At 36.9% G+C, this 13,286-nt stretch overlaps 1 protein-coding gene across 1 annotated transcript in view; it reads left to right on the forward strand.

The window, feature by feature from the left end:
- KIF20B (kinesin family member 20B) overlaps window positions 1–4,218 on the forward strand; it is a 71,594-nt gene extending 67,376 nt beyond the window's left edge. The window contains 2 exon segments of the mRNA XM_007458150.1: window positions 2,851–2,993; window positions 4,141–4,218. Of these exon segments, the coding sequence (XP_007458212.1) occupies window positions 2,851–2,993; window positions 4,141–4,218 (221 nt within the window).
- Window positions 4,219–13,286: the final 9,068 nt, after the last annotated feature.

Here is a 13,286-nt window from a genome sequence, read left to right on the forward strand (position 1 = left end):
GGTAGGGAATGTGCAGGCAATTACAGGTAGCAATATGCATCTGGCATCTAGAATGTGGAGAGATTATTGGGAGGAAGGGGGCAGGAAGGAGTGAGTTTTCATTAGAGTACCTGAATGGTAGCAATAGGATAAATTGGAGACCTCCAGGTGGGGAGAATGAGGAGGGAAAGGGACTGAAAGCAGGGACAGTTGAATTTAGTCAGATTGGTTGTGTAAAAATGCTTTCTGTAAAAGCTTAACCACAGAGCTTCCCAAACTTTCTTGGTTCACAGTGCCCTTAATGTCTCAGTAATTTTTTTCATTGTGTCCATGCACCCAAAGAAACACCTAATAGTTCCATCCGTTAATACTTAAGGCCAAACAATCACTGAAAATTCAGCTCCTGAAAATCCAGGTTGCCAAAATATGTAATCATCAGAAGGAATGTAATGTGATATCTTTTTGAAACTGAACTACCCTGAGTTACAGAGTGTCACTGTTTTCCTCAAAAATTTAAAATATTCGGAGCTGCTCTTGTGAATTTGCTGCAACATGTCTTGGTACACAGTTTGGGAACTTCAGACTTAGACCCATTTGTATATATTTTTCAAAAAATATATACAGTCTTTGAAAGGTATAGTTTGTATAAGTATAGAAAATATCTGGAGAGACAAACAGCAAACTGTTAAATGTCTAAATTTGGAGAGGTGGGACTTGTTATTTTAGATGCTTCTGTATTTTATTTAAATTATGTTGACCGTTGCTTATATATTAAAAAGAAATAAGTTTTCAAGGAGAGGGAGGTACCCACCTGGTAATGACTCCCTTGCTTGGTTGACTCAGCTCCTTAACAGCTTCCCTACCTATATACCCGGTGTGGAATTTTTTTTTTTTTGCTGTACGCAGGCCTCTCACTGTTGTGGCCTCTCCCTCCGCGAAGCACAGGCTCCGGACGCGCAGGCCCAGCGGCCACGGCCCACGGGCACAGCCGCTCCGCGGCATGCGGGATCCTCCCGGACCGGGGCACGAACCCGCGTCCCCTGCATCGGCAGGCGGACGCTCAACCACTGCGCCACCAGGGAAGCCCCGGTGTGGAATTTTTAAAAACTTATTTCTAGTAATATAAAGTATCCCTGTTTGGGATTGTAACTGCAATACATGTCTGTTTTTGATCACTTGGAAATAAAGGGAGAAAAGAAGAAAACAGAGATTAGTGCTTAAAATTCTGCTGCTCTGATAACTACTGTTAATCCATTACTCAGTAACGCTGGTTTCCCAGTTTATCCCTTTTGTCTATCTCTTATCCATTCAGTACATGGAAGCCAGAGTGATCTTTTCAAAGTGCAAAATGAATTATTTAAACTATATAATTTTTTGTTTTATTATCTTTTCCAGTAGAATGTAAGCTCTACAAGTGCAAAATGTCTGTCTAGTTTACATCCTTAGCTCTTAGTATAGTGGTTGACACACAGTAGTGAGGAATTTCGAAGCTCCAGGCCAAAATCCTATGTGTGATTTGTTTCAGGCTGACCTTAGGCAATTACAAAGGTTTTACCTGTTACGTCTCATGAGGGAAAGCTACCGTCCCCACATCAAACTTGATACACAGCCAATGCATCTCAGTCTGTGAAGGGAGTTAGTCAAGGACTCAGGTCTCTTGCCAGCCATACTCTTACACACATCTGCATTCCTAGGCTAGGTGCCTTCATTTGTATCCTGTTAATTGGGTGCCTTCAGTAGAGAACGTCCTCAGGCATCTCTGCCAAAGACGTTATGATGGGGAAGTGGAGGGAAACTTGAAGACACTTTTCTCCACTCTGACTCTACTTTTCCGCTCCTAGCCCTGCCCCCTGGTCTCCAGCACCAAGGTCCATAAAACTGCAAGTGCAAGAGCCTTTTGTTTAGGGCTCACTTGGCAATAAGATCACCCCAACTTCTGTGCTGATCCACCTGACCCAGACTGTGCATTATTCCACGGGGGAATGTAGAAGGGCGGTGGGAATTGGCGCTTTCTCAGGTTTAGCCTCTTGCTTATTCAATTGCAGTTAAGTGGTTAAAGGCTTTAACTTCCATCTTGACTTGTCTTAATTAGCCACTCTGACATCTGGCAGCTCAGCTCTCAGGCTCAGCTCAGCCCTTGACAAGTAGACCTCAGTTCAGCATGTTTCCTTAAATGTGTTTTCTATTTAAAAAAATATATAGTTGATATCATATGTACATGGATTTTCTATCCAGAAGTTTTCCCAAACGGAAGTATGTTTTCTGTTAAAATCAATATGTGTCTATTAAAAAAATAAGGCATATATACAAAGCAAGAAATTTTAAAATTCCTGTCCAACTTACCAGAAGCAGTCAACTGTTAACAATTTGGTTTCTTTTACTCTATGTGTGCATGTGCACACGTTTGTTAACTAGAAGTAAAGGGCTCACAAGTTACTTTCACTTAATATTCATTGTGGACGTCTTTACATGTGAGTACTGAACTAGCTCTACCACCTTATTGTTCTTAGTGAACAATATGGTCCACTATATGCGTATCCTGATCTTTTCCTTAATGTAGTATAAACCTCTTCCAAGTCATTAAAGATGCCTGAGTTTTACTGGTTGTACTATAATTTACCAAACCTTTTCAATATGTTGAACATTAGTGAAGTGATATTTTATTTATTTGCCCTTTTATTTTTGCTGTTGGTCATTAATTTGTGTGTTTATTAGGCATTTAATTTTTTTCTTTGTGAGTTTTCTATTCGTGTCCTTTTACCATTTATAAATTGCAGTGCTTTTCTTTTTAATATGGTTCTTTATTAAGGATTTCAAATATTTGCAGTTAGAAAATTATTTCAAGATTTAACTAATGTATTTTTTTCATAGCAAAGAAGATAATTGAAACAATAAGCTCTTCAAAGCTCTCAAATGTAGAAGTAAGTAAAGAAAATGTGTCTCGACCAAAACGGGCCAAACGGAAATTATACACAAATGAAATTTCATCTCCTATTGATATATCTGGCCAAGTGGTAAGCTACTATTTAAGTTTTCTTAAAAGTAAAACTGTTTATGTTCTTTTTAATTCTGAAGTATTCATAACAATTTGAATTATATAATGGTTTGAACTTTTATTCTGTAGGCCATATCTCTTAAAACACGCTTTAAATGTTGTACTTTTGGTACTGGATGTGTTAAATTTATAGTAATTGAATATAAACGCTGCATTAATGTATATAAGTGTCACATGCATCTGCATTTATAAACTCAGAGGAATTTTAATTCCATCAATAGAATTATCACTATTTAATAATTTATTGGCTTCTAACATCTGTTTTTCTTATTATCTTTATCACAAGAGTTGTACAGATCTGGGCCTAAGTCTGCCTGCTAAAAATATAGAATTGACATTCAGTCATTTCCTCCCACTTTCCCTCTAAGGCTTCCAGGTTTTCTTAAGAAAAGACTATATAGTTTGTCACCCTGACTTTATGACTCATTCTCCTTACTTAGAACAGGCTGTTCTATTACAGGGAAAGTTCTAATTTTCTATCATTTCTGCATCTGCCTAGTGGATGGAAGTGTAGATAGAAAAGGAATTAAAGAAAAAGCCTTCAACAGAAAACGGCCAAGAAAAATCGGGAGAGACCTTTTGCAACAGTAGCTATCAGATATAAGATAGACACTTGAAGCAAGTAGTAAAGAATTAGGATCATTAGGTCATGCTTTTGGAAGTACTGTTCTCTTGGTTACTTTTCTCCATCTGTCTGATAAGTACATAATTTTCTCCCTTGGCTGAAGTTCTTTCTTTTCTTAGTTGCAAAATAATGCTGTTTCTACTTTCTAAGTTATATTCTTGTTACTGCAAAAAATCATTTCCTAAAAATTATTTGAGGCACTTGTCTCCAAATATTTTAGTAATCATTTCAAGCTATGAATTCAGTAAAAGTGTGGATTATTTTAATTCCAGAATTAGGTAGTGTTGAAAGAATCTTTTATAAAGTCTACTACTTTAGGCATGCTTTTTTATAGAAGATTGTATGTCTGCAGTCCAGGAGGACAGAAAGTACTGTCATGTACTTATTTCAATTATTAAGAACATGAACATAGCTTATTAATTGTAAGTAAGCTTTCATTTTTATTTTTATTTATAAAAAATTATGAAATTGTTAATTTCAGATTTTTATGGACCATAAAGTGAAAGAAAGTGATCATCAGATTCTCAAACGACGACTTCGAACCAAAACAGTCAAATAAATCACTTATGGAGAATGTTTTAATATGAAATTTATATTCATAATCATTATAACTTGCATCCTGACTTTTTAAAGATAATTGTATATACTATGATGCATCAAATCCCTTTGTATGTACATTGCTATTTTATAATAGTGTAATTTTAATTGAATAAAGAAAATAAGTCAACAGTAAGTTTGCTTGTCTACTTTTCTAAGGCTTTTAAATAATAGCTTCTTTTCAAACTGTATGTGTATTTTCCTGTTATCCCAGGCATGGGACCAGTGAGACCAGTGAGAAACCTAGGAAAGATGCTGTTATTCTTTGTTTGTTTTTCTATACATAGATATCACAGGTCAGATATTTGGTTTACTTATATTTAACAGTGTTTTAGGAATTGCTTTTACTGTATCTGTTAGGAAATACAGGTAATTTTACATATCTGTTTGGATTATAGCTGAGATTCAGGGAGTAAGTGTGTACAGGTCTTCTAGTTGCTAAAATATGTATGCACATAATTTAGAAAAGATCTCAGGCCTTTAATTAGAATGTCTTTTATTTTTAAATAATTGAATAGAGTTGGTTTTCTGATTTTTCCAGGACACAGAAGATTAGAAGCAAAAAGTTAGAAGGGAAGAGGTGATAACATCTAGAGGCCAAAAAATTATACTGTTATCTAGGGAAGATAGAATTTTAGACCTGGAGAGACCTTAGAAATACACTTTCCTCATTTTATAGATGAGAAAACTGAGACCCATAAAATTTACTTTTTCAAGATCACACAACTAACGTGTATTAAGCTTTGGTTTAAAAAAATACCAACAAGAAACACAAAACAAAGCAGAGGCCTCAAGAATTGTTGCCAACTGGGGCTTTTTAAGAGCACACATTTATGCATCTGAAACCTTTAAGGTTTCATTGGATTTTAGCATTGTTTACTATAATCATGTCCCTGAGACAGGAATAAAAGTTATCTTTGGTGTCTTGTTTAGGAGACACTTATATGTGTTTGGGGAAAATTTCCATCAAAATAGTTAATTTAAAACTGAAACCTCTTTAAGCATGAACATGTTTTTATTATGCTACGTGGTTTCATGCTAATATATATATGTATACACACACGTGTATATATATAATTGGTACTCATTATTCACAGATTACATGATTACAGGTTTGCTTATTTGCTAAAATTTATTTGTCATCCCCAAATCAGTACCTAGGCACTTTTGTAGTCATTCTCAGACATCCACAGAGTGGCAAAAAATTTGAGTCACCCGACATGCATGTTCCCAGCTAAGGTTGAACAAGATTACACTGGCTTCTTGTTTCAGCTCTCATACTGTAAATAAATGAGTGTCTACATCCCAGAACGTAGACTGAAATCAAGCCTCAACAACATCTGCAAAGGAGACAGTTTGACAATTGGAAGGGCTTGAGAAATACCTTGGGCTTTCCACACGCTTATACTAACAAAGCATAACACCAAGTCTGCATAAGTTGAAAGCAATCAGTAATCAAAATGCCTACTGGAACAAAAATCAACACTTCAGAGGAAGGTATAGCACAGATTCTCTTTAACATATCTTTTATAATGTGTGACACACAGTCAAAAATTAGTATATATGGAAAGAAACAGGGAAATGAGTCCTATGGTAAAGAAAAAAACATGAAAATAAATCTTGACATGGCACAACTGTTGAATTTTTGCAGAAACTTTCAAGCAGCTGTTGTGTGCATGTTCAGATTTAAAGGAAATGCTATCGCAATGAGTAAGGCAAAGGGAATCTCAGCAGAGAGATGGAAAGAATAGAGAAAACAAGTGGAATTTTTAAAACAAAAATAACATGTAAACAATCTGGATAGATTTAACAGCAGATTAGAGGTATCAGAAGAAAGTATCAGTGAATGTGAAAACAGATCAATTAAAATTGTCCAATCTGAGGATAAGGGAGATTGGAGAAAGAACAGAGCCTGAGGGTCCTATGGAATAATATCACGTGGATTAACAGGTGTAATTGGAGATCCAGAAGGCTAAATGAATGAAAATAGGGCAGAAAAATATACTTGAAGAAATAACGGCCAAACATTTTACAACTTTTATGAGAAAACATTGGCTTTGAAGCACTGTAAACTCCAATTAAGATAAATCCATAGTACACCTAGGAAAATCATAGTCAAACTACTAAAAGCCAACAATAAAGAGAAAACTTTGATAGGAAAACCAGCAAAGTCTTGAGAAATACAACAGGTTGCAGATAAGCTGCTGACCTGGAGAAAATATTGGAGTATGTACAGGCAGAGCATGTATATATAAAAATATATTAAAAACTCTTAAAATGGTAGTGAGAACACAACCAACCCAACAAAAATCTGGTAAAAGACTTGAATAGGTGCTCCACTAAAGATACAGGCAGTGATCAGTATACTGTATGTATATTGTATATTGTCACTATACATATGAAAAGATACTCAAGGTTATTGGTTATCATGGGAAGGCAAATTAAAGCCACAAGTAGAAGGAAAACTGCAGTGAGAGAAAGAAGATCAGTGATTGCCTTGAGGCTGTGGTCAAGAGATGGGATCCGAGGACATGAGAAAACTTCTTGGGGAAATGGCTATATTCTATGCCTTGATTGTTTTGTATTCTGTATGCAATTTCTAAAAATAAAATTGTCTTTGAGGGCTTCCCTGGTGGTGCAGTGGTTGAGAGTCTGCCTGCCGATGCAGGGGATGCAGGTTCATGCCCCGGTCCGGGAAGATCCCACATGCCGCGGAGCGGCTAGGCCCGTGAGCCATGGCTGTTGAGCCTGCGCGTCCGGAGCCTGTGCTCCACAACGGGAGAGGCCACAACAGTGAGAGGCCCGCATACCGCCAAAAAATAAATAAATAAATAAATAAAATTGTCTTTGAAATGAATGAATTTTATTGTGTGAAACTTTACCTCAATAGAAAGATTTTGGCTTCTAGCATGATATTTAAAAGAAAATTTTTTTTCCCTGTAGAGTAACTGCACTCGTTCTTTATTGTGGCAAGAGATCATACTTTGGAAAATGTTTTGGAGGCATATTTTGACAAAGAACTGTAAGGTATGGTGACTTAAAAGTAATAGAATTATAATTGAAGCATTTTATTAAAGCTCACTTTAGAATACAGGTATTAATAATTCCACTTGATGAAGTGGTTGATAGCAGATTTGGGTGACAGTTTGAAAATCTGTAGCTGGAATTCAAAATGGAATATAAGACAAGTGTAAGTTGAATTAATTCTAAATGCCTTAGGGGAGATCATTAGAGGAATCTTGTTGTGAAGCCTTTTGTAAAGGAAATAATAAGTGTTAATACTTAGGGTAATCACTTTCTAGTTTATGTGTTTTATAAGTTTAATTTTTTTCTTATGTAAAGTTATACCTGATTTGTGATTACAAGTCAGGTTAGCAAATGCTTATCAAAAGCTGATGATAAATACTATTTAAAAGCATAACAGAAGAAAGCCAAATGTTGTATATCTAAAAGTGGAAAGAGGATGTATACTGCTGAGTTCTCCTTTGGTTACGGTTTTTTTCGTCTTCAGTAGCATTCAGGAGAAATAAAGACTTTATATTAAAGTTAACGGAACAACTTCAAAGAAAATTAGTAAAATATTATTGGTAGTATGTTAAACAAGCCTGTTATATTTTGTCCCTATGGCTTTCAGAGGTTTGTTCATCACTTGATCCAATTACACCAGTTTTTGCAAAGTCGTAGTCCAATATTCTGAATATTCTCACTGATCTGAGTCTCGAATCTCAGCCAGAAGGAGGAACCCACGAATGTGATGTTCTGATTACTATAATCCACCATACCAAATTGTGCTTCACTTCCCAGCTGCCCAGCTTCCCTAATCTTGGTCGTCTTCACTACTTTGGAGCAAGATAAAAGTACTGTACTTTACATATTTGATCTCCGTCTACAACCATCACTGCAGATGTAATTGCTATGATTGCAGTTTGGTCAAGATGGGCATTTTCCCGCCCCTCCACATACTTGGTAAAGCATAGTCGCTATCAGTATATCTGCTTTGGCCAAATCCCAAAGAATGACCAGACTGGGCACTAGACTGGAATTTTACTGGCTAATTTGAATCTTCAAAGCTTTTCATTTATTATAGGTGACTAGCAGCTTTGAACCAATATCTGAACTCTGTCTCAGTGTCACACACACAGTCAAGTCCCTAGTTTCCCCAAATATGGAACTAATTCAGGAACTACAATGTATAAAATAGGTAACTAATAAGGACTTACTGTGTAGTACAGGGAAGTCAATACTCTGTAATGCCTATATGGGAAAAGAATCTAAAAAAGAGTGGGCATATGTATAACTGATGCACTTCTGCTGTACAGCAGAAACTAACACAACATTGTAAATCAACTATACTCCAATAAAAATTTTAAAAATTAAAATCAGTAAGAAAACATCTATATTCCGCCCCCCACCTAAATAAAAAGGAAATTTAGGCTTTGCTTAGACCTGTTTCATGGCCAAGTAGGCTAAACTTTCATAAATGGGAGGCTTCATTGTGGCTTTCTGAACCTAAGGCTTGAGCTAGCAGAGACTAGTATAATTAATAGTTAGCTAAAAATTTGGTCTTTGGTTCTAAAACTCACTTTTTATTTTCTCTGATTATACCTTCCATGTGCATCAAGAACAAGTTTATGTAAAATAGCAGATGGGCCTCGTGGTATGGACTTGGCATGACTAGGTTCTATATATACAATCTAAATTGAGAGATATAATTTCTGTGCAATGTGTACACCAATTCAGCAATACGATGACCAATGGCTAGTCCCATGAAACTAGTGCAGTTAGGCCAGTAGTCTAGCAGTGTATGCTTCAAGAATACAATTTATATATTAACACTTAGCCCCCCTGTATTATCATTCTGTTTATCATTTGTTTTGGGACACTGCTTGTCCTTAGAAGACCATTTTAAAACTTATTTAGCAACAAATAACCGTGAATAATCATTTACAACACCAAAATGATGTTCTTGAGATAAAATATGCACATGGATTAGTGGTAAAAGTTAAAACTAATTTTTGAAAAGTTTAGTAGAAAACAAATGAGAGATTTAAAATATTCTCTCAGATAACACATTAAGTGGAAATTTGAAGACAAGATACATATCGTTGACCAGTGATCCAGTAGACCAGGGATCTATTCGGTAGACCACAGCCATGCCCTTCACTTATATATCTATAGTTATATTCATACTATAGTGACAGGGTGGAGTGGTTGTGACACCATGTGGTCTGCAAACCCTAAAATTTTTACCATTTGGCCCTACACAGAAAAAGTTTGTTGGCTCTTGCAGTAGACAGTCCAACATACCTAATGCCAGTTGGTAACTGGTACATATCCAGCAAGGTGCCAAACATGTTTGTTCATCATAAATAAGAGGAAGAGCCTAAAAGTGCTTAGTATTATTTTTCAAAGTAAATTTTGATTAAAATTTTAATAGATTTAATAACATCTATAAATGATTTGTGAAGCATTACTTTTTGAGGAGTGTAGTTTGGAAGGACTGCCCGAGGTCCTTGTTACTTAAAGTGCAGTCAATGGCCCGGCAGCCTGGGAATCACTTGGAAGCTTGCTAGAAATACAGAATCTTGGGCTCCACCATAGACTCCTGGGAAAAAGCTGCCTTTTTAAACAGGATATCCAGATAAGTCATGTACAGTAAAGTTTGAGGAGCACTGCCAGTTACATCTCATCAATTAAAACTCTTCCACTGGGCTTCCCTGGTGGCACAGTGGTTGAGAGTCTGCCTGCTAATGCAGGGGACACGGGTTCGAGCCCTGGTCGGGGAAGATCCCGCAGGCCGTGGAGCGACTGGGCCCGTGAGCCACAACTACTGAGCCTGCGCGTCTGGAGCCTGTGCTCCGCAACGGAAGAGGCCGAGATAGTGAGAGGCCCGCACACCGCGATGAAGAGTGGCCCCCATTTGCCACAACTAGAGAAAGCCCTCGTACAGAAATGAAGACCCAACACAGCCAAAAATAAATAAATAGATAAATAAAAAGCCAAGCATTTGAAGCCCTTTAAAAAAAAACAAAAACAAAAACAAAAAAATTCCTACACTTAAGGAGAAAAGCAAAAGGAAGACTCGATTCTTAACGAAACTATTTTTTAATATCCTGGTTTTTAAAATTTTTGAAGTACACAAAACTGTATACAGTTCAATGAATTATCACAAAGTGAATACATCTGTCTAATGAAAACTCAAAGCAAAAATTCTATCATTACTCTCTTTCCCCGTCCCAGGCATGACATCTCCCTATTACTGAAAGGTATGCAAGAGAGAGGAGATATGGGGATATATGTATAGCTGACTCACTTTGTTATAAAGCAGAAACTAACACAACATTGTAAAGCAATTATACTCCAATAAAGATGTTAAAAAATAAAAAGGTAAAGGTAACCAACTATCTTTTTTTTTTGGCCGTGCCACTAGGCATACAGGATCTTAGTTCCCCAACCAGGGATCCTTGATCCCAGACCCCCTGCAGTGGAAGTGAGGACTCTTAACCACTGGACCACCAGGGAAGTCCCAACTCTCTTAATTTCTAACAACATAGAATTCAAAAAAATGTATGCATTTGTTCTGTCTGACACCATTTGTGCTAAATTATACTTGTCAGATTTATCCATGTTTTTCTTTATATTTTTTTCACTTTTATTGCTATGTGGTATTCCATTATATATCACAATTTATCCATTCTACTATTGATGGACATTTAGGTTTCTAGTTTCTTGTTATTTACAAATAATGCTGCCATAAACATGCATATCTATGGGGTGTACCTGGAATTGAAATTGCTAAGTCATAGGATATATTTGTATGTTCAACTTTAGAAGATACTACCAAACAGTTTCCCAAAATGTTTGTAGAAAAGTACATTATCACTAGCAGGGTATGAGAGTTGCAGTTGCTCACAATCGCTTAGTATTGTATGGTTTTATTTTGCATTTCTTTGATTACTAATGAGGTTGAGATCTTTTCATATATGTTTTGACTATCTCCTTTTATTAAGTCCTTTGCCCATTTTTAAATTGTGTTGTCAGTATTTTCCTTATTTATTTTTAGGAATTCTGTATCTTCTAGATATGAGCTCTTTTGTCATTTACATGTGTTGCAAATGTTTTTCTCACTCTTTTCACACTTTTAATGATGCATATTTTGTATAATTTTTAAGTAGTACTTAGTGAGAGAGTTGATCAGAGCCATCTAGTCCAGTATTGCCAGAAATAGAACTGGTCTCCTTTGTAATAACTAAATTTTGTACCAATAATGCATGTATTATGATGAAAACAGCCATTATCAGTGGGAATTAGTTTGAGAAGATTTTAAAAAGACAGCAACCAGTTTCAATCTATATATCTTCATTTGTAATCTTCTAGGATATGTAAAAAGGAATAAATAAGATGTAGCTTCCCTATTTACAATAGCCCGGAGATGGAAACAACCTAAGTGCCCATCGTTGGATGAATGGATAAAGAAGATGTGGCACATATATACAATGGAATATTACTCAGCCATAAAAAGAAACGAAATTGAGCTATTTGTAATGAGGTGGATGGGCCTAGAGTCTGTCATACAGAGTGAAGTAAGTCAGAAAGAGAAGGACAAATACCGTATGCTGACACATATATATGGAATTTAAGAAAAAAAAATGTTATGAAGAACCTAGGGGTAAAACAGGAATAAAGACACAGACCTACTGGAGAACAGACTTGAGTATATGGGGAGGGGGAAGGGTGAGGTGTGATAGGGCGAGAGAGAGACATGGACATATATATACTAAAAAACGTAAGGTAGATAGCCAGTGGGAAGCAGCCGCATGGCACAGGGAAACCGGCTCGGTTCTTTGTGGCTGTCTGGAGGGGTGGGATAGGGAGGGTGGGAGGGAGGGAGACAAAGAGGGAAGAGATATGGGAACATATGTATATGTATAACTGATTCACTCTGTTATAAAGCAGAAACTAACACACCATTGTAAAGTAATTATACCCCAATAAAGATGTTAAAAAAAAAAAAAAAGATGTAGCTTCCATGTTACATGTGTAAGAACGTCTATAGTTGTATACATGCCTTTTTAAAAAAAGAAATTTATTTATTTATTTTTGGCTGCGTTGGGTCTTCGTTGCTGTGCACGGGCTTCTTCTAGTTGTGGTGAGCAGGGGCTACTCTTCATTGTGGTGCACGGGCTTCTCATTGTGGTGGCTCCTCTTTGTTGTGGAGCACAGGCTCTAGGCACACGGGCTTCAGTAGTTGTGGCACGGGGGCTCAGTAGTTGTGACTCACGGGCTCTAGAGCGCAGGCTCAGTAGTTGTGGTGCACAGGCTTAGTTGCTCCGCGGCATGTGGGATCTTCCTGGACCAGGGCTCAAACCCGTGTTCCCTGCATTGGCAGGCGGCTTCTTAACCACTGCGCCACCAGGGAAGTGCAGATTTAAATTTCTCATATTCTTAACAAGTCCTTGGTGATTTCCCCTCTAGAAATTGTAAAGGGGCCTTTGTAAGATTATAGAATTTGCATACATAGATTCTCTTTTTCCTTTGTGGCAATCTTAGAGGAGGAATGAATGTCCAGTATTCATCATTGATTTAGAGCTTCTTTTAACTCAGTGGTTCTTAACCCTAATTGCACATTAAAATTACCTACATATCTTTTAGAAAAAATACTGATGGCTGGGTCCTATTCCAGACCTGATTGAATTGGTCTGGGACAGGGCCTGGGTATTGGGATTATTACAACCCTGGTGATCCTAAAGTGTACCCAGGCCTGAGAACTACAGCTGACGTTGCAAAGATAAGTTTGTTCACCAGAGGGAGACAAAGCACTTCTTTAGGAAAAAGCCCCCACATAAACAAAACCCATTCTCTGACTTCACAGCTGCATCAACTCCAATTTATGTAATGTGCCAAGCAGGGCAAAAATGTGGGAAGATAGGTAAAATTATCTTTGGTACTGTTGCTTGCCAACCAAAGAAGTTCTTGCTATCACTGAGGAAAATTCCAGGAACTAATTTTAAAAGTACTGTGGTTAAAAAT

This window comes from Lipotes vexillifer, unplaced genomic scaffold, assembly GCF_000442215.2.
Source record: "Lipotes vexillifer unplaced genomic scaffold, Lipotes_vexillifer_v1.1 scaffold191, whole genome shotgun sequence".
Taxonomy (NCBI): domain Eukaryota; kingdom Metazoa; phylum Chordata; class Mammalia; order Artiodactyla; family Lipotidae; genus Lipotes; species Lipotes vexillifer.